Source organism: Perna viridis, chromosome 14 (genome assembly GCF_037379345.1).
Source record: "Perna viridis isolate PV_CMFRI_1.1 ecotype Kerala chromosome 14, ASM3737934v1, whole genome shotgun sequence".
NCBI lineage: Eukaryota > Metazoa > Mollusca > Bivalvia > Mytilida > Mytilidae > Perna > Perna viridis.
The window spans coordinates 32191842-32212150 of NC_142458.1; the positions used below are offsets into that span (position 1 = coordinate 32191842).

General features: G+C 35.4%; 1 protein-coding gene across 1 annotated transcript; it reads left to right on the plus strand.

Moving 5' to 3' along the window:
* Positions 1-1548: 1548 nt before the first annotated feature.
* Positions 1549-16674, plus strand: LOC148599009 (putative methyltransferase-like protein 24). The gene is made up of 7 exons (XM_088560865.1): positions 1549-1696; positions 6879-6979; positions 13831-13990; positions 14295-14414; positions 14814-14885; positions 15438-15618; positions 16306-16674. The coding sequence occupies exons 2-7, from the start codon at positions 6883-6885 to the stop codon at positions 16612-16614; spliced, it is 939 nt and encodes a 312-aa protein (XP_088416991.1). The 5' UTR covers positions 1549-1696; positions 6879-6882; the 3' UTR covers positions 16615-16674.
* The last annotated feature ends 3635 nt before the right edge of the window (positions 16675-20309 follow it).

Sequence of the window (20309 nt, forward strand, 5' to 3'; positions counted from 1 at the left end):
AGTTCTGTTAGTTCTACTTTGAGACCTTGGTTTTCGTTTAGTTACGAAAGCTATTTGTCGATCAGTCTAGTCTTTTGGTCATGATTTTAAAATCTAAGCAAGCAGAATAGTTCACTTTCTCTCCCCTTTGTTCGATTTCATCGGTTTGTGGACCAGTTCGTCCAATGATCGGTTCCATCACTTGTACGATCTGCACTACATGACATTGTAAGAGTCCCTATCACAGACATAAAAAAACTCCTAGTTGGAAAAATTTGTTTTGTTTGTTTGTTTGTTGGGTTTAACGTCCGAGCAGCAATATTTCAGCTATATTCAGACGATGAACATGAATAGGATGATAAAATGAACATGAAATGATGATGAAATGAAAAAGGGATGGGACACAAGGACAATGGGGTCGACAAATTTTGATTGCCACTGGAAATAGGGAGAGGTGGGTAAGGTCGGGCAATTTAGCCTCCTGTGGCGGAGCCCTATGGTTCCTACTCCCAGAGAATACCACAGTAGGGTTCTTTAAAGTGCGAGGAACGTGGCATCTTTCCCGACACGGTGCACCACTATGGTTTGCGGTCAGGTTTTCCGTATTATAGCCTGACAACCCCAGCATGTAACAAGCCAGGGGTACCCCATTCAACCACCTGGGGCACACATCCCAGTTACTCTGTGGGCAGAGCGCCCTAGCCCTCGGGTAGGTTTCTGAGCACTATTTAGTCGCCTTTTACGACAAGCTTAGCGCTGTTGCAGGCCTTTTCTTTTGACACCCGGACCTGCACGGGGTCGACGAACAAATAAAAAATGTATCTGCAAGGTTCATGAAACAAATTATGAAAGACGTAAAGACAATCATCAACACAGCGCCATAAGTTGAGATTGATAATGTTCTAGGCATTTTTAACGTACCCGATACAGAGTTTGCAGTAACAGAAGTGCAGACATAGTACTTATATTTTGAAATAAAATAAGTTGACATAGATTTGGAGAAAATGTATATAGAATGAAGATGGATATGGTGACAGAGACAAAAACCCCACTAGGATGAAAAAAGTCAGACATGTTCTGTCGTCGAAATACAACATTGTTATTGTGCATACTATTAAAGCATTGAAATCTGTATTTATTTCCTGGCACCATACGGGTCTGGGTGTCTCTAAAGTACAGGCCCTTGGCAGTGCTAAGACTCATAAAAGGCGACTAAATGGTCCTCAGAACCCTAGTCGGGAGCTAGGGCGTTATGCCACAGAGCAATTGGGTTGTGTGCCCCAGGTGGTAACCCTGACATACCTGACCGAAAACCACAATGATGCAACGTGTTGGGAAAGATGCCACGTTTCGTTCCTGGGACGTCAAAATACCCTGCTGAGGTATCTGAGTTCGAGGTGCGTAATTACTTTTGTTACATAATATGTATTATTTTGGTTATTTTTATGTTTTTGGTTCTGTTTGTCTGTTTTCCATGTCTGGTGCTTGTACCTGGATTACATTCTTTTGATTTTCGTTAGAATCTTGGTTCCTTTGATTACCCTTCCAATGTTTGCATGGTGCACAATTTCATGAGAAGTTGATATATGTTAATGTAAATTCGTCAATAGTTCACCAACTGTACATGGATCAATACAAATATCGTAATGAAACTACATCATATCTGTTACAAATATCTACCCAAAACAATGTGGCATATATGATGTTAATTTAAAAGGTAAGGTCTCTTTCAAGATATATTTTTCTAAATTTCGTAAATTTGTGCATTTTTTATTTGTTGTATCTTCTAGGAGTAATTCTTTCTGATAAAAATGCCGTAGAAATATTTTTGTTTCCTTTGATTTTCCAATCTTATCATTTAAAAACCGTTTGTACTTCCGAATCCGTCATAGTCTCCGACCATTTGGCATACATAATCTCCCGTCAGAAGTTCTGTAATGTTAGATAATTGGTCATCGTTGGTCAGTTTTACATAAATTATTAGAAATCAATCGAGGCATCAATGGCTATTTTGTACTTTCTAAAGTATGTATATTATCACATAGTGGCGACATTGATACAAGCACACTGGCGATCTCAGATACTTTGACAAGTTTATATATTTTGATTCTAGTAAACCGTCAACAAAAGGCAATTGAAATAAATTACAAAAATAGCATAAACATTTACATGACAAACCAACGTGTCATATAAAGGCATATAAATAGATTCAGTTCTGACATTTTCTTACTATTCATCAGTTCTTGGACTTTTAAAACAGTAAATCTTTGTTTATAATAAGCTTTAATATATTGTTTTCTATGTTCCTGAAAATATGAACGCCCCGTGCAAGTCCGGGTTGAAAAAAAGGCCTGCACAGCGCTAAGCTTGTTGTAAAAGGCGACTAAATAGTGCTCAGAACTCTAGCCGGGGGCTAGGGCGCTCTGCCCACAGAGCCTTGGTTGTGTGCACCAGTTGGTGGAATGGGATACCCCTGGTGTGTTACGTACTGGGTTGTCAGGCTATAATACGGAAAACCTGACCTCTAACCGTAGTGGTGCACCGTGTTGGGATAGATGCCACGTTCCTCGCACGTTAAAGAACCCTACTGTGGTATTCTCCCGGAGTAGGAACCATAGGACTCCGCCACAGGAGGCTAAATTGCCCGACCCTACCCATCTCTCCCTATTTCCAGTGGCAATCAAATTTTGTCGACCCCATTGTACTTGTGTCCCATCCCTTTTTCATTTCATCATTTCATGTTCATTTTATCATCAATTTCATGTTCATCGTCTGAATATAGCTGAAATATTGCTGCTCGGACGTTAAACCCAACAAACAAACAATCAATCAAACGACAAAGTAAGTAGTTGAGTTTCAGGTATACCTATTGCTGGTATGGGTATTGTCAATGTAACAAAAGAGTAATCAAGGGAACAAGATTCTAGCGGAAATCAAAGGAATGTAATCCAGGTACAAAGACTAGACATTTTAAACGGACAAACACAACAAAGAACATTAAGTAACTGAAATAATACTGTATCAAAACCAGTGTCTTCGTTTATATCGATCTCAATAATTTGTTTTTCTACAAAGTTATCTTTGATTTAATTTGATTGAAATTTGAACTTCATTCCACTATTTCAGAAATACTTGGATGGCTATTATTTACAGCACAGCTGTCATTGTCAATATCTTTCATTACATTAACGAAATATTCATCGCATAATTCTGTAACATTCGATGATCATTGATAATATCATCATACTCCTTTTTTCACTGGTATGAATACACACAACATCGACCGTGGGCCCGGTGTTTAAAATAAAAAGTGGGTTCACCTACTTGTTTGCCGTGAGTTGCAACCCGCGAGGTCCTAGTGGATGAAGGTCGTATCTAAGACTCCAGTTGTGACGTTACCCCCGTTTCATCGATGGCTGGATGATCGAGGATACGGCTGTATATGCCACTCGGCTCTTAGGTCATCTAAACGGGAGATCGGATGGACCCGGTTCGATCAATCGGCTGGTCACGCCATGCCCTTCATTTGTCCACATGCTTTACTGATGACATTTTGTTTAATCCAATATTTCTAAGATTTTCAAAAGCTTACAAATGGCAAATGAAGAAGGCGGTGGCTCATGGATCAATCGAGTAGTACGCTGTCTATGCGCCATTGATAGATACGCTCTGTTCGAGTATGTCGTCTCTGGAATCCCTGATGCCATCTGCTGGAAATCCGTAGAGTCCTAGCATCGCCCGTGTTGGCACTCGGTGGCGGGTGGGGAACAGAGACGATGAAACTTATAAAAACTTAACATGGCGACAAAAAACAACGGAGAGTTCAATGTTTCTTATTAAAAAAAACAAAAAAGTGATGTCTACAATTCTTCTCACGAAAGTGATAAAAACTGGCCATGATTTATTGTAATTTCTGCAAAAGATAAAGACAAAAATGTTAATGACCTTTCTCCTTTTTTAATACAGAAAACTACCAAGGGTGTAGCTGGTGATGTTATGTTTGTTTGTTTGTTTGTTTGTTTGTTGGGGTTTAACGTCCGAGCAGCAATATTTCAGCTACATTCAGACGATGAACATGAAAGTGATGATAAAATGAACATGAAATGATGATGAAATGAAAAATGGATGGGACAGAAGGACAATGGGGTCGACAAATTTTGATTGCCACTGAAAATAGGGAGAGATGGGTAAGGTCGGGCAATTTAGCCTCCTGTGGCGGAGCAATATGGTTCCTACTCCGGGAGAATACCACAGTAGGGTTCTTTAACGTGCGAGGAACGTGGCATCTTTCCCAACACGGTGCACCACTATGGTTTGTGGTCAGATTTTCCGTATTATAGCCTGACAACCCCAGCATATAACACACCAGGGGTACCCCATTCCACCACCTGGGGCACACATCCCAGTTGCTTTGTGAGCAGAGTGCCCTAGCCCCAGGCTAGGTTTCTAAGCACTGTTTAGTCGCCTTTTACGACAAGCTTAGCGCTGCTGCAGGCCTATTCTTTTAACACCCGGACCTGCACGGGGATGGTGATGTTAAAGATACAAAAAAAAAAAATGAGATCAGGAATTTTGATTGAATGCCTCAGACCTGGCCAATCATCAGATTTGTTAAAATTAACCAGGATTGGTGACACCTTGATGTGGTTTCATCTGGACAGAAGTCACTAAAGCAGTCACAGGGTGTCCTTAAATACCGAGATTTGTTTGTTTGTTTGTTTGTTGGAGTTTAACGTCCGAGCAGCAATGTTTCAGCTATATTCAGACGATGAACATGAAATTGAAGACAAAATGAACATGAAATGATGAAATGAAAAAGGAATGGGACACAAGGACAATGGGGTCGATAAATTTCTATTGCCACTGGAAATAGGGAGAGGTGGGTAGGGTCGGGCAATTTAGCCTCCTTAGTTGATAGGATATTTGGGCTCCGCCAGAGGAGGCTAAATTGCCCTACCTTACCCATCCCTCCTTTTTTCAGTGGCAATCAAAATTTGTCGACCCTATTATCCTTGTGACCCACCCTTTTTTTTCGTTTCATGTTCATTTTATCATCCATTTCATGTTTATTGTCTGAATATAGCTGAAATATTGCTGCTCGGACGTTAAACCCCAACAAACAAACAAACAAACTGATCTATCTTTACATACACTTCTTGCGTTAATGAACGAGATATGGACTTCTGGTAACGTTCCTTCCAGCTGGAAAACGGCTTCAGTTGTCCCTATCCCAAAACCAGGAAAGGATCATACGGATCCTTCAAATTATCGCCCGATCGCATTGACGAGTTGCGTCTGCAAGACAATGGAACGAATGGTCAATGATCGCCTTGTGTGGTTCCTTGAGAAGCACAACTTACTCTCTAATATTCAGTTTGGTTTTAGGCAAGGCAGAAGTACTCTTGACCATTTAGTCCGGTTTGAAACGCTCATCAGAAATACATTTGCTAAAAATGAACATGTTGTGTCGGTCTTTTTCGATTTAGAAAAAGCCTATGACACGATGTGGAAATATGGTATTTTAAAAGATATATTTGATATGGGGTTGAAAGGAAGACTTCCTCTGTTCTTGTATAATTTTTTGTCAGATCGTCATTTAAATGTAAGGGTAAATTCGTCTTTTTCTGAGGAGAAGGAACAGGAAATGGGAGTTCCTCAGGGAAGTATTCTTTCTGTCACTCTCTTCAGTACTAAAATTAATAGTTTAGCCCAAGTTTTGAAGGATCATATTGACGGTTCCTGCCCCGTGCAGGTCCGTGTGTTAAAAGAATAGGCCTGCAGCAGCGCTAAGCTTGTCGTAAAAGGCGACTAAATAGTGCTCAGAAACCTAGCCGGGGGCTAGGCGCTCTGGGATGTGTGCCCCAGGTGGTGGAATGGGGTACCCCTGGCGTGTTACATGCTGGGGTTGTCAGGCTATAAAACGGAAAACCTGACCGCAAACCATAGTGATGCACCGTGTTGGGAAAGATGCCACGTTCCTCGCACGTTAAAAAACCCTGCTGTGGTATTTGATAGGAGTAGGAACCACTGAGCTCCGCCACAGGAGGCTAAATAGCCCGACCTTACCCATCCCTCCCTTTTTCTAGTGGCAATGAAAATTTGTCGACCCTACTGTCTTTGTGTCCCATCCCATTTTTCATTTCATCATCATTTCATGTTCATTTTATCATCCATTTCATGTTCATCGTCTGAATATAGCTGAAATATTGCTGCTCGGACGGTAAACCCCAACAATCAATCAATCAATCGATTGGCATGAAATTAACAACCTTTCTAACGAAACTGGGGTTTCGACGTTAACCTTCCCTTGATTCTACAAATGCTTTGTTTACTAAACTGTGTACGCACAAAGCAGAGATTGTTGACAACTTTATTGTACGCAATTAATATTATGTAGTATTGTCTCGATTGTGAATGATTCGGACCACGTGCAATTAATTGCTTTTCGATTACTTACAAATTTATGCATGGTCAGGAGATCATCTCAATAATAACCACCAGTACAGACATTTATTGATACAATGTGGATGATCTTGTAAAATTTCACAGGAAGATATATGTATGACAGTTCCTATTAATGCTTTTACAATCAGTTGTTCAACACACGCGAGTAAATTATATGGATAATTAGCCAATAATTCACGATACCGAGTTATATGGCAATACATGGACCGGTTGATCGCATCCAAATATTGTCACATATCCCCTGCCAATTGACCAATCAAACTTCAGGAGTACCTGTTGTGGCATATTCCACTCCAGTAGAATAGTAGTTACATAGACCGGCAGATATATATATATATATATAACTGGTGTTCTTCAATAAACTAACATTAGAGGCATTTTCTTCTAGTTACTCATGTTCATCGAATATATGTTCATTGTGTTTTTATTGACAGGTGTATGCACAGTTTGAAGGAGTTAGCGATGGGGAAACATTTGTTAACAAACCTTTTAGTTGTCATCCTGTGTGCCTTCTGTTCATTTTTGTATTTTAGCGGTAAGATAGAAATTCATAATTCAGAATGCACAGATAGGTATATAAGTTATTTTTCATTAAATCTTTTTACTTATTTTAAGTCAGAGTAATTGTTCCTGTTATGTCAATTTTTGTAAAACTTGATAGTACGTGCGTCTAAACTGACATTCAACGACGAAATTTGTAATTTAAATTTACCTTCAGCTGTTCAATCATTTCATTACAAATAGATTACCATTCTTTAGGTTTATTGACATACTTTTTTTATCTTTCTGAAACAAAATTATGAGTGTGGTGTACAGTGAAGAGGAATTGGTCTTTAGGTTTTATTTATAGACATACAACATATTCTTGATAGTGCAAAACAGCAGACTTTATAAAACAAATTAGTGAAACATTGAAACAAAAAGTAGTTTTCTAGAAGCCTAATTGTAAGAAGTATAGCGCAATACAAAAGGTCTGACATACCGTATGAGTTGACATGAAAACTCCATACGCAGGTACCACAGATGAAAGGAAAGTTGACAATTCTGAATGAAAATTCATCACGTTTGTCGTAAAATTGGTCAATAGTTTTCCTTTACCATCGATCTCTAGTAGTTACACCTATTCTGCTACCACAAGAAAGAGATAGTGGCAAACCATGAATCCGTTCTAAACTCTATTTTCCACCAAAGACGAAAATTACGATCTTTTGTCTATGTATTAAATTCCACAACTCAACAAGAAACCATACATACAGAAGGAAACAACGTAACGATCCACGAGTTCATGATGACGACCATAAATCTTCTGAACTGATGACTTCAATCTAATCTTGCAGCAGCATTACCCAGTTCCAGATATCTAACTGTAAGTCTAGCGTGATACAAAACGTCTGCGTAATTACGGAAAGCTCTGACATGACGTACGAGTTGTGATATGAAAACTCCATACACAGGTTCTTGAAGGATGTTGCCAAAGATGAAAGGAAAGTTTGGTCAACAGTTTTGCCTTTACCATCGATCTCTAGTAATAACACCTATTCTGCTTCCACAAGTAAGAGATAGTGGCAAACCATGAATCCGTTCTAAACTCTATTTTCCACCAAAGACAAAGATTGCGATGTTTTGTCTATGTATTAAATTCCACAACTCCACAAGAAACCATACATACAGCAAACCATAGCTGGAACTGTAAAACGTACTACCAAATCTCTTTCGAAACTATTAACTTCCATACTTACATCTGTCAAATATGGTCTTCAGTCTTACCACCATATTAACTACTCCTGTAGTGGTATTCATACAATGTGGATCTTGAAAAAACAAAACAAAAAAAAAACAAAACAAAACGGAACACCTTGATACAAGAACGTAGTAATTGATAGAAGGTTTTAATACTTTGTAACAATCGATTCCAAATCATCTTTAAAATATACTGAAGATGCTTCAAAATGCTAGAATGTTTTAATCGACAACATATTTGTAAGGTGTGGTGGAAGTGTTCTTCAACAGACTGTCGTCATTCTAATTGGTACAAATTGAGATCCAATTCTCGCTGATCTTTTGTGTTTACTCATTTGGGCCTGTATAGCTGATCTGATCCAAAACATCAATTAGCCAGTTCTTTTTATCTCAGTTTTCGCTTTGAAGATAACGAATTGTGTTGAAATAGTTCTATATTCAAATATTTTATACGTCGCATCTGTCCAAAATAACGTAACACAGAATACCTTACGGACACTATGAAGTCAACATCATATCTTGACATCATATACTAAGAGATCGATGGAAAGAGAAAACTCATGACCAAAGAATACGATACACACGATTGATTGACTTTTCATTCCGTTTCGTCAACTATCCTTCCGTCTGTAGCAACTACCCTTTTGTACCTGCGTGTGGAGATTACAACCATACGTTTTACAAGAGGCTACCAAAACTACGTGCACTATGTTCGTCATCATTCACTCGTGTATCGTCATGGAGAATTAATCTGTACCATATCAACCAATGTTTTCTTCGTGTCATAGTTTTCTTTTTTCTCTTTCATCTACCCTAAACTTGATATGTAATGGGCAAATCGTTGGTCATTTTTAGAAAAACCCTTACCCTACCGATGCACCTGGTTAATGATGCCATTTTTTGTGGTGTCCTGGTTGCCATTTACGTTTATATCTTTGTAACTGTTTTCTAGTTATTTATAGTTATCATTGTTGTATGTTTCTTTTTCCCTGTCTAGTCTTCATCTTTGACACATTATTTTGATTTCCACTCAAATGTTGATTCCCATGATTAGAAAATTCAAGCACCAGGCCGCGCTGCACACTACAGTAGTAGTTAATTTGCATTTCAAAATATATTGAAATATCTTTAACAAATATTTTACCGACTAATTTGAAAAAAAAAGCGGCCTTAAACATTCATAAACCATTTCTTCATTTTGTGCTATCGTGTTTTTTTGCAGTTTCTTGTTATTCCAACAAATAATTGAAAACTGCAAGGCACATCTGTTGAACATGGAAGTCACTAGCCGATACTTAAGTAACGGATAACCAAACCGTGCGTAGTAAAAACAGGCTGTACGTGCGAACCATATCGAGATAAGACCAGACAAAACAATTATTTATTAAAATCCCAATTTTAATATTAATTCTTATTAACCGCGTTTTTGTTTATACTTAATACACACTTGACATAAGCCAAGCTAATAAAATTTTGTTTAAAATATTAGAAATTATATTTAAAGTCACTTTAATAAATGTAAATATTACACAATAATGAGAAGGACTGTTTTAGAAAGTCACAGAATTAAAAGTCATAATTTGGTAGGACAAAAAAAATCACAAATCATAACTTGATCAACCCAATGGACAAATAGTCAAGGAGTAATCAAGGGAACCAAGGTTCTAGCGGAAATCAATAAAAAGCAATCCAGGGACAAAGACCAACCATGAAAAACAGACATAAACAACAAAAAACATTAAGTAACTAAAATAACATACAAAGTGACAAAAGCAAATGCGCAACTCGGACTCCACTAAAAACTGAGAGCATGGACCAGGTACATCGTAGGGTAAGCGTCCTCTGCTTTCTAGCAACACCCGCCGAGTTGCTCATAAAACATCAAGTCCGGGACAGACGAAAGAGGAAAGAAAAACTATAAAACGTTGAACAAATCAATTTTCATGGTGCAGAAGGAAATAGCATAACGATCCACGAGTTCATGATGACGACCATAAATCGTCTGAACTGACTTCAATCTAATCTTGCAGCAACATTACCATGTTCAAGAAACCTAACTGTAAGTCTAGCGCAATACAAAACGTCTGCGCAATTACGGGAAGCTCTGACATGATGAGTTGTGATACGAAAACTCCATGCACAGGTTCTGGAAGGATGTTGTCAAAGATGAAAGGAAAGTTGACAATTCTGAATGAAAAGTCATCACGTTTGTCGTAAAGTTTGGTCATTCGTTTTCCTTTACCATCGGTCTGAAAGTGTAGGTCAAGATATGAGGCTGACTTCGCAATGTCTGTAATATTCTTTATCTCAAGTTCTTTTGATTAGATGCGATGTATCAAGTCCCCGAAACTCGGATTGTTTAGAGATAGAACGTCATTTATATAACGGAAACTGATTAAAGGAACTAGCTAAACGATGACCTTTCTTTCGGATCAAATCAATGATAAAGTCAGCCTCATAAGAGTCTAGGATTACGTCAAGTAGAGGAGTACAATTTGTTCCCATTGGAATGCCAACCGTTTGTTGAAAAACGCGCCAACCACACTGGACAAATATGTTGTCGATAAAAAATTCAAGCATTTTGAAAAAAATCTTCTTCTGCATATAAGGAAGATGATTTGGAATAATATTTCACGAAATATGAGGAATCTCTACCAAGAACTATATAATAATACCTAGGTGTACCATCTTTGTTGGAGCAACAACGATGTATGAGAATAAAAGTATACGGTGTTGAAAAATAATAGGTTGTAATGCTATTATATTCTGATTATTAGGGTCTCTAAAAGAATTTTCGAATTTTTCAGGATCCATATTGAATTTATACCACTTCGGGAGTAACAAGTGTAGTGGTGAGACTTGAAACCCTCTTTGACTGGTGTGAGTATAGAAGTTCAAAGTTTTGAAAGAGGTTTGGTGGTCAATTTGCAGACCCAGTTATGTAACCTTGTTTGTATCGATTCTTGTGGAGTTTAGGAATCCAGTACATGGTTGGTAACCCAAGAATAAAAAAGTCATAACAATTGGTGAAAGACATTCGATTGCATTAAAGTTATACAGAGGTTTAAGACCACAAAAAAAAAATAATAATAAAGAATGAAATAAAATAAAAGAAACGGAAACAAACATGTCTCCTCTGCAATGTTATTATATTTCAAAGAGGTCATAATTTTACCGACTAATTAAAAACTGTCAACTATTGTCAAAACTGGATATCAGCTTAACAACCAAGTTTGCTTATATAACACTAAATTTGTTGTTTTAACTATCGTTTTGAAAGTTGTAAAACACAGGATAGTTCAGAGACATTCAGTGTAATTTTTACTATGTAACAAAACAAAGGAATACAATGCTACAAGGTCATAAGTAATGCCTACGTCAACGTCTGCTGGCGATTGCAATTTTCCATTAAACTGACAGTTTTCGGAAACTCTATCTAGATACATTTGGAGAAAATGGAAAATATATAAAGAGTTTCAAGCATCACGTCAGTTTTCCGCTTAAATATTCTTTAAACGTTTTCTTATTTCTCATTTCTTTCGATTTAAGTAAGTGCGACTTATTTTGCATATATGGAAAACGACATTATTTGCAAGCTTTAACATCTTCCCCTTCTATTATAATTATTTACTCAGTGTTTCATTTTTTATATAATTCTAATCATGAAATTCTTCATGCTTATAGCCGTTTTTGATTGGTCGAGAACGTTGTTGCCAGAAAGTTCATACATGAATGGCGGCCTTGTAGTTCGAAATAGTGTGATGAACTGAACGGAATAATATAGCTGTAAGAATAGTTTATTTGTATTACACTTGTATTACAATCTTAAAGCCTTCACTGTGATACAGTGGATAAAAAGGATGTGCACGGTTATAATAAAGCAAATTAGTGAAAGTACATCATATACCTTAATTGTATTACCCACTATGTCATTTAACCATGAATCTAAAAACATATCATTTTAGCGTTTTTAATCAAAAGAGAATTGAAAGTTGGACACGTACTATGTCGGTTTTTTTATCTCGCTTGACCTGTTCCACTCAACCGAATTTCTTGTGTCATACAGCAATAGAATCGTAATGAAGAAGGAAATCTATCTGTGTCTGGCAAAAAATCGTGAGGGATAGTTGAAAAAAATCTTTTGCCGACTTTGACATATTATTAAATTTTACCGCATAACATATTTCTAGTATAGATTTCTTGGCAAATCTGACGATTCATTTCTAATTCCAGCAAAATTCAGGATAAATACCTTAATACAAATTATCTTGCTAGATTTTAATAAATTTGGTTGCGATTAACAGGTCGGGCAAAGGCATTTTATAGTTGAGTTGAAGGATGTCAAAAAATGATCACGTGATTCAGAAGGAAAATTCCAATAAATTGAAAGTAGAAAAATCGCATATTTTGAAACTTGTCTTATCAAACAAACTGAATAGAAAACGTATAGTAGCAATTTTAGTCATTTTAAAACAGTTTTACAGTGGAATGCAACTGAAAAGATTTTTTTTTAAATTTTAACTTAAAACGGCCTTAACCTAGCTAATTTTCTATCCATGTCATTTGCAGTCACACAGCTATAAAGTGACACAAATATTTTTACATTAAAAAACTAAGCTAAACGAATAAGTGCTTACATGATTTTTCACATGATATTGTTTTAATGTGTGTATTTACTATGTCATAAAATTATGTAAGATTAATATGTATAAAACAAATAATACAAAACCATGATCTGTTTTAGGATAATCCCCAAAGTTATTATTTGTGACATGTTGTCCTATAACGGTTTGTTCTAAATTTCTCTAAATCAAGACTGTGATTTTTTGTCTCAGGTTTTTGTACGCTTCTTTCTGTCCTGCATTCTTTTGTGTTATTTTCAAAGGTCCAAAGAAGCATAAACCACACTCCAAAAACTAAAATTATAATTTGAAAATACTTATGAATGCGGTAGAGGACTTTGAAAGAAAATGGACAAAACAAAAAAAAAAAAAAAAAAAAATAGAGAAGACACTGATTCACTGTCAGAATGGGTAAAGACTAAAAAATAAAGGTATTTTATTTTGAAACGTCTGAACGTTTTTAGTGGGTCAATATCAGCAGTTTTAAAACCTATACTGCTACCGCAATTCAAAGAAGAGATAGTTGAAAACCATAAATCCGTACTATCCTCTTTCGGTTGATTTTCCAAAGATGATGATTGTGATCTACTGTCTATGTATTAGATTCCTAAACTATACAGGAATCCATGAAGACAACTCTACATAGCTGGATCTGTAAAATGTACCACCAAAACGTTTTCACAACTTTTAACTCATGTAATCACAGCTGTAAAAGATGGTCTCCGGTCCTACCCCAATAACATGTTACTCCTGTACTTGTATACATTCAATTAAAAAAAATTCTGCAGTACCTAAATTTAAGATTATTACCGCTGTGACATCTCTAGCAACACCACTCACACAAAGCCCAGCGGCCTAGACCACTCGGTCAGCTAGGCTATATAGAAAGAAAGCTTTCGCTGGTCGGGAAACAAAAACAAAACAAAATGAATAAAGCAAAACAAAAACGAACAAAACAAAACAAAACAAACAAAAAACAAACTGAATATTACAAAATGAACAAGCAGGTCTTTATTACGAGCAGATGTTAGAAATCGACTGACGCGGATTACAGAATCCAGAATCAATGCACTCAGAAATGGACCTTTTAACTTTGATCTCTCTCTATCAAGAAGTATTGGGGATGATATACATAAGTTAAATCCAAGAACAGACTGGAAACGGGCTCTGAAGGAAATCGCTGCGTAAATATTTCATTTATTGATTGTTTAGTGTAGACATTGTGATACAGCTATTTTTGCCTTTTTAAATATGTTTTGTACCACTATTTAATCTTGCAAAAAAAGTCTTTTTTTAATAATCTTTATTCGTGTCCTTTGCAATTAGCTTTCATTTGTGATATGAATGCATTGTAATGATGAGCATAAAGTAGCAATTTTAAATAGGTTAATCCAAAATTGATTACGAGTGAATCACATTTTGTTTCATGACATTTTGATTTTACGTGTTTTTGAGTTAGTTCTTTCAAATTTGTTTTTAATTTCACAGAGACCTTAGGGGCAAGAAAATGGAGTTTCAATGTAGGAACAAAACATGGCGTGGAAACTGGCTGGAATGTAATTCGTTTCCCTTTGTTGTCAAGAAACCTTGCTTGGTGTATTCCTTTGGGTAAGATATTTTGAAGTTGAACGATGAATAGGAGTGCTCTCAGTAATAACTTTTAATTTATAAAGATAATTCTTATTCATGTAAGTTTAATCCCCATTCTGATGGAATATCAAAACATACTTAACTTGTATATTCTGTAGTATGTAGTCCAACTAAACAATATCTACTTCGGTTCAATTGGGCACAGATCTTTCTGTATACTCTTCATTTAGGACGTAGCCCTTTCATTTGAAACGAAATTAACACCAACATTGTTTAATTGCTTAACAAAGCTTTTTAAAACCGGCCTGTTTAAACAATTACAATGGGCAGCATTCAATTTGTAGAAATGTCGGGGATTTGCTTGATTTTGACAAATTTTATTTTCTGGTGTTTGTAATTATCATTATTTTATTGTAGTATTAACTATGGTTTTGGTCCTGATGACGCATTTGCCTCACTTGGTTGTGATGTATTTTCGTTTGATCCAAGGTAACAACAAATCAAGCAATTTAAATGTGCAATGTGTTGTATCTAAATAAGTATGCGTAACGGCTTTATAAGATCCTGTTTTGAATACACTATTTCATTTTGAAATACTATGTTAAAAGAGCTAGATATGTTATTATTACAAATGGTAATATTTAAGTAAAGAAAGTCCGATTGAAAAAAAAACTGTATTAAACTGTAATATCCTTAATGAATTTCTCATTTTAAATATCATTATTATTCTTTTTTTGAAAGATCATAGAAAAATATAGTAAATTAATTAATAACAATAATTTGATACTCTCAATAATTTCAACATTCGAGATAATGTTTCGGATGAATCACACACGAAGTCAGTTTGGTGTTGCATCGTTGAAATTAACATCATTTTCAACATTGATATATTATCGATCTGAGACTCTAAAACCATTGTAAATTCAGACAAAGAATTTTCGATTTAAAGATAAAAATATCATGTTTTATCAATTCATTGCACGGCATACAAAATATGTAAGAAAAAATAACTGCTTGTGTCATGATTGTTTTAAATTTCAGTATGGGAAATTCTACGGAATATATTCGAACAAGTGGTGCTCATTTCTTTCCTATCGGAATAGGGGGAGAATCCAAAAAAATGTTTTCTCCAAGGCTTGATCTTTACACAAAGAAGAATCCGTTTCAGAAATGGGAAATTAAGACTCTACGTGATATAATTAATTTCCTAGGTCATGAAAACGTAAGTTATGAATTATATGTACATTTAACATATATAATGTCAAATTAGCAAGAGTAATCAAGGGAACCAAGGTTATGGCGGTAATCAAAAGAATGTATTCCAGGGACAAAAACCAGACATGGAAAACAGACACACAAAACAAAGAACATAAAGTTACTAAAATCAAACATACAAAGTAACAAATGAAATGAGTTGTGTATGTCTGTTTTTTTCATCTCTGGTCTTTGTCCCGGGATTACATTCTTTTGATTACCGTTATAACCTTGATTCCTTTGATTACTCTTTCAGTAAGGTTTAACGTCTTATCGGATTGACTTTCTGCATCATTTACTTTGTTAACATCAAGTTGAATTACATTATTTATGTGTAACTAATACTGTTTGTTGTAAAAATAGGCATGGCAGCCTGTAATTTTGTTAAAAAGTTTATTGAGAGAGAAAATGTTGCATCTTCTGAATAAATATCAGTTTCGTAAGAACAACTATGAAACTTTATACAACGTTTGATGAACAAAATCCAATAACAACACTTCCTCAAACACAAAATCCAAAAGCAGAGACGGTTTTGACAGTAAGTAACATAAATAAAAAGACATGATTGAGGTTATGCTTTTTCATTACTGTCATGTGTCTTGTTTTTTTACAAAGGTAACACGAAACAATAATAAATTAACTATTTTTTTTTCAGAGGCACATTGATTACCTGAAAATGGACATCGAATTTTATGAATGGGATGTCATCGAATCCTTAATACGTGATGATTTAACGAGTAGAATAAAACAACTTGGAGTTGAATTTCATATATTCCCAGATACACCAAAAGAAGATATTGTTAGATACCTTAAGATCTATAAGGAGTTTAAAGACGCAGGCTTTAGAAGATTTGATGGGAACCTTTTTGAGTATAACGTAAACGAAAAAAATAAGCGCATGCAGTCAGACTGCGAGTATGTTAATCTAAAATTTGACTTTATAAGATACCCAATAGTTTATTAATCATGCCTAGATATTTTTGTTGTTTTACTATCAGACTTTAAATAAAACAGTCGTTTTCCGCGTGGTGTTACTTAGGACGGGATATAGCTCCTTTAGAATCGTACTTACCCTAACCCTAACTGTAACCGTAACATTAACCTTTATCATTTTAAATACCAAGGTAGCAACAATTTTATTTTTATAGGGGTTACGAATTTTTTTCAACAAAAATAATAATAAACTGATATAATAACATTTTCTTTCAAGAAAATGGAACAGTTAGTAAATACACTGTCTTTCCCGAGGTCATCAAAATAAACAAATACAAGAATTCAATAATATGTTTTAAAAATTAAACATTTTCATACAACCATACAAAGACATAAACTCTGTTTGCTTTGTGATAAGCATCTTTTTAGAAATTTAGCAGTTATGTGAATTTTTACTCCTGCTGGGCGATTGTTTTATAGATACTTAGAGTTGCACCAATGTAATTGAACGGTCTTGTGTGAAATCGATTGAAAAGGAAAACTCGTGACAAAAGTATACGACAGACACAATGCCTTCTCATTCCGTATTGTCAACTTTCATTTCATCTACGGCAAGATCATTTCAGCATAGGCGTACGGAGTTTTCAAATCACACCACATATGTTATGCCAGAGTTTACTGTAACTACGAGTACTTTTAGTACCATGCTAGACTTTTTTACAATTAGGCTCTTAAAACATAGTAAACATTATGTTACTACTAGATTGAAATCATTATTATTGAAGTTTTATTTTGAACATTTATACTTTTTTTAAAAGTTGAAACACATTTGTGATATGTGATCCTATTTTCAACTGTCAACCATTCAAGTTGTTGGAACACGAGTGTAGATGGCGTAAGGAAATCAGTATCAAGGATTAGTCTTGAGGCCGTATTCATAGTTAAATAATGCGGTTCAGATTTTGCATATTCAGTTTCCTAAAATGGATATACAATACCATATTGTGGGTTATTTTTGAAGGTGTAAAATTTGTCGATTTTGAAGCAAAACGGTATACGATAAGGTTTAGGTTTATCGTTTCTAATTTTGGAAGATGAAATATGGTGCACTAAGAGCTTAAGCCCGGGATAAATAAATTCGTGTATATTTTTTTGTGTTTTTAGACGGGCCGTTTAAATAAGCGAATATCAACGTCTAGCAAAAATGACTCGCTCTACGGTAATCAATAAGAGGTTAAATATAACCGGAACAAAATCGTTTTCTTAAATCGATAAGGGTAACAACAGAATTACCTAATCCAATTCGTAATCAAGTCAATGCTATAGTGTCTTAATATGCACAATTTACACAAAGCAATCAATATTCATTGTTTTAGAAGAAACTGAGTATTTTTCAAGCAAGAATTAATATCTGGAATACAAAATAAAGTTAATTTAGTTGTTAAGACACATCATTTGCTTCCATTGCCCTTCAGCAGCTGCGTATGCAGTTTTCATATCACAACACATACGTTATGTCAGACCTTACTGTACCCGACCATACCCACCTCTCCCTCTTCTACGATTTCTAAGCATACGTCATTTTGAGAAATTTTGAAAGATCGTGTATCGCAGACATTCGCATGATTTTGATATTGACAAATTAAACATATTGAGCAATATTATCAAGAACGTTTAAAAAAGGTGATTCCCCATCGCAACCCTGAGAAGGATAATAATATTGCCATTGATGATATTTTAAGCAGTAAATTTTATCTCAAGTTCTTTTGGATGGATGGGATGTATCAAATCTAAGATAGGAAAAGCAATCTTTTCTTTTTTGGAATTTGCAGAGCTCCGTTAGTTGCGTCTGAAGTTTTTTGCGTAACATGATATGTGTATAGTATTCCCACCATTCGCAGAGAACTGTCATATTTCCGGTATCGGTACAAATAAATCTGACCCGCCTTCACAGAAAAGGATGTTACTAGAGATGCCCATAAGAGTTAAAAATTGTAAAGTATGGCAAAATGCTACAAACATGTCGACCATTTTGAAAGCGAGGAGAAAAGGGGGATATGACTGGGATTTTGGAAAAAAAAAAATTTTTTACTCAATCGTTGAAAAAACAATTCCCCTATTATTTAACCAAGCAGATTTTTAAATAAAAATATTGATTTTGCTTGATGCTGAAATACAAATACAAATTTTGCGCCTGCAAAACAAATAAAATTAATTTCATTTGCTCCTTTTACCGGTATTGCACAGACGGAACGCGTATGGTAAAGATCACGGTGTTGGCCGATATAGGTATTGCCTATTGCAAATTATTATCCTATCACAATACATGCATGCCTGTGTTATGCTTAGTGTTATTATTGTCGATTTTTGTCTACTGAAGTAACGCATGTGTATATAATGAAGTTGATGACTGGGATATATTTCCAACCAACACTATTCATAAATGTGTTACACATTGTGTACCCATTGTCGAAAGGACATTAAATGACCAAAAGCCGTTGATTGGTCAAAAGTAATCAGTGGGCGTGGGAAGATGTGACCAGTTTTCTTCAAAATACGCCTCTGATCAGTTTTAAACCGAAAAATAAGATTGTTTGTCGAATAAAAAGTTAATATATATCATATGAACCACAATATACCGTTCACGCGAAGCTCGTAAGATGGCGTTCGAATATATCCTCTCCAAAAATCAGATCCTTACGTTCCGCTATTCTGACGTCACAAAAGTCAGTGTAGAATTATTTCCATTAGCAAAACAAAATCCCTTAAAGTACCTCTACACCCTGGCGTACTTCGACAGGTTTTGTGTTTTTAGAATAAATATTGAAGTCGTCACTGTTTAGAGAAAAAATAGCGTCAAAACATCTGATGGTGTCTAAGGGACCTTTATTTATTCTTAACATAAATTGTGATTCGTAACAATACTGAAAGAGGTCCGTAATATGCGGTGCACAACTGGAACCCATGGAAATTATGTTAATGTGACGATAAACGGTATTGCCAAACCTAACGAAAATGTTGTCTAAATATTGTGAAGATTTTATATTTTCCTTACTTAAAATGATATGGAAACAAACCTTTTTTCAAAACTTTTAACTTCCATACTCACAGCTGTTAAAGAGGGTCTCCAGTTCTACCACAACACTTGTTACTCCCGTATTGGTATTAATTAAATGTGAATCCTGAAAAAAATCGAAAGATCTTCAATACAAGATTATTACCCAAATATAAAATTATCTTCCAAATATACAGAATCAGATGTTTTCAAAATGGTGGACGCGTTTTTCAACAGACGGTCGGCATACCAATGGGAACTAATTGCGCTCCTCTACATGCTGACGTATTCCCTCACTCCTGTGAGGCTGACTTTACAACTGATCTGATTCAAAAGAAAGAATACAGTTTAGCTAAATTCTTTAATCTCAGTGTCCGTTAAATATATATATAAGTAACCGGATTAAAAACTAGAAGTGTAATATATGTTAGTTATTAATGTAGCTGACCTCGAAATATTCACTTTCGCACTAATTTTTGAAAGAAAATAAAGTACCCGACCTAAAAAAGAAAGTTTTCACAAAAGCACTCCCAAACATGTTGAACCCCGCCACATAATGTACTTTCAGTGCTTGTCCCAAACCAGGAACCTGTAATCCAGTTTTGTCGTTGTTATTCGTTTTGATATTTAAAAAAACTGTACAGATTAGTTCGATTTTCGTCTTTTATGAA